At 54.2% G+C, this 1,501-nt stretch overlaps 1 protein-coding gene across 1 annotated transcript in view; it reads left to right on the forward strand.

The window, feature by feature from the left end:
* Positions 1-1,501, forward strand: part of LOC107103479 (receptor-type tyrosine-protein phosphatase mu-like) — a gene marked incomplete at its 5' end in the record, with an annotated part of 96,709 nt that overhangs the window by 32,326 nt on the left and 62,882 nt on the right. The window contains one exon of the mRNA XM_015403201.1: positions 557-659. Coding sequence (XP_015258687.1) covers positions 557-659 — 103 coding nt within the window. The remainder of the gene's footprint in view (positions 1-556; positions 660-1,501) is intronic.

The raw sequence follows: 1,501 nt of genomic DNA on the forward strand, positions 1-1,501 counted from the left end.
CCACAGAAACCAGGAGGTCCACAGAAACCAGGAGGTCCACAGCATTCCTTAGCCCTGGCTGCTGCAGACGGGCTAACGATAGCCCTGGCTAGCGATGACGTTTCATGAGCAGACGTAGTGAGAAATGGCCTGTGTTTCTATGACGATCCAGACTGGTTCTCAGGGTTTCTAACATTTTACTGTTCTCCTCCACTGTCTCTACCTGCAGTGATCAGGAGCCTGCAGAGAACCTTTTCTTAGGTTAGTGAGAGAAACTAGTTCTGGTCAGAGCATCCAGCATCCAGCAGCGTTATGGTTTCTCCTCTATGCAAAGATGAATAAAAGGCCGACTGAGTGAATCACATCCATTTCCTTTATTTAACTGGATCACAGAGTTTCAAAGCTTTTTACCAGAACCAGTTTGCTCCCAGTTTGGTCCAGTGTTCAGAGAGGATCTATAGGAAACCAAACGACTCGTCCCGTTCAGGTCCGGAATGGACCGAGCCACGGCGCCCCCTTCCTGCTGTGGCTGGAGGTGGAGCTGTTGAAGGAGGTAACCTTGTTTTCTGCCCCCCAGCTCCTCTGATGCCAGCCTACGATCAGGAGTCGCCCCTGAACCAGACCGACTCCTCCGTCACGGTTCTGCTGAGGCCCGCCCAGAGCCGCGGCGCCCCCGTCAGGTAAGATCAGGCGCCACCAGCAACACTTTGAAGTAAAGTTTGACAGCCATCCAGGGAGGCGGTATCCTCGGTAACAGTCATCATGTCGACAGCTGTCGGGCTCCGGAGCCGCGCGTTAACGAGGGATTTGGTTAATTAAGGAGCAGCAGGTGGGGCTAATTGGAGCGTGCCGCTAACAAGGAGGATTAACCGGGGATTAGCCGACCTGCCGATGGTCGACGATGCGTCCGTCCTGACCGCCAGGGCCCGTCACCACCACCAGCCTCCACAGTGCTGGAGAACCACGGCTGCTGGGCGTCTGTTTCCCTTCACAGCCTGTATGTGGCGGCGGCGGCGGCGGTGGGGGGCGGTGATGTAGGCTGTGGTAATTGACACGATAGCTGAAGTTAAAACATCAGATTCCACTTCATATCGCTGCGTTTAAATTTAACTTAGCTTTGTGTTCAAACAGCCGAGATTCACATCGTAGGAGAAAAGGTGTAGCTGCAGGCGACCTGTAATCAGATTACTGCCTCACACACACACTCACACACATTCACACACACTCACACACACTCACACACACTCACACACAGATGTGATTGGAAACGGCTCGTCAAAGACAGAGAGGAGAAGAAAGGAGAGAGTGGGAGGAAAAGAAAAGAAACGATTGGCAGAGTTTCCTCTTTCTGAGGCTTTTCAGCAGCAGCAGCTCTGCTTGTGTCCCTGAACTCCCAGGCCCGTCTCCCTGTCCCCCGTTGGTTTCCCGTGCTCGTGTCTGTTGGCGTGCACGTCTCCCTGTCCCCCGTTGGTTTCCCGTGCTCGTGTCTGTTGGCGTGCACGTCTCCCTGTCCCCCGTTGGT

Source organism: Cyprinodon variegatus, unplaced genomic scaffold, assembly GCF_000732505.1.
Source record: "Cyprinodon variegatus isolate N-32 unplaced genomic scaffold, C_variegatus-1.0 Scaffold1459, whole genome shotgun sequence".
In the NCBI taxonomy this organism is placed as follows: domain Eukaryota; kingdom Metazoa; phylum Chordata; class Actinopteri; order Cyprinodontiformes; family Cyprinodontidae; genus Cyprinodon; species Cyprinodon variegatus.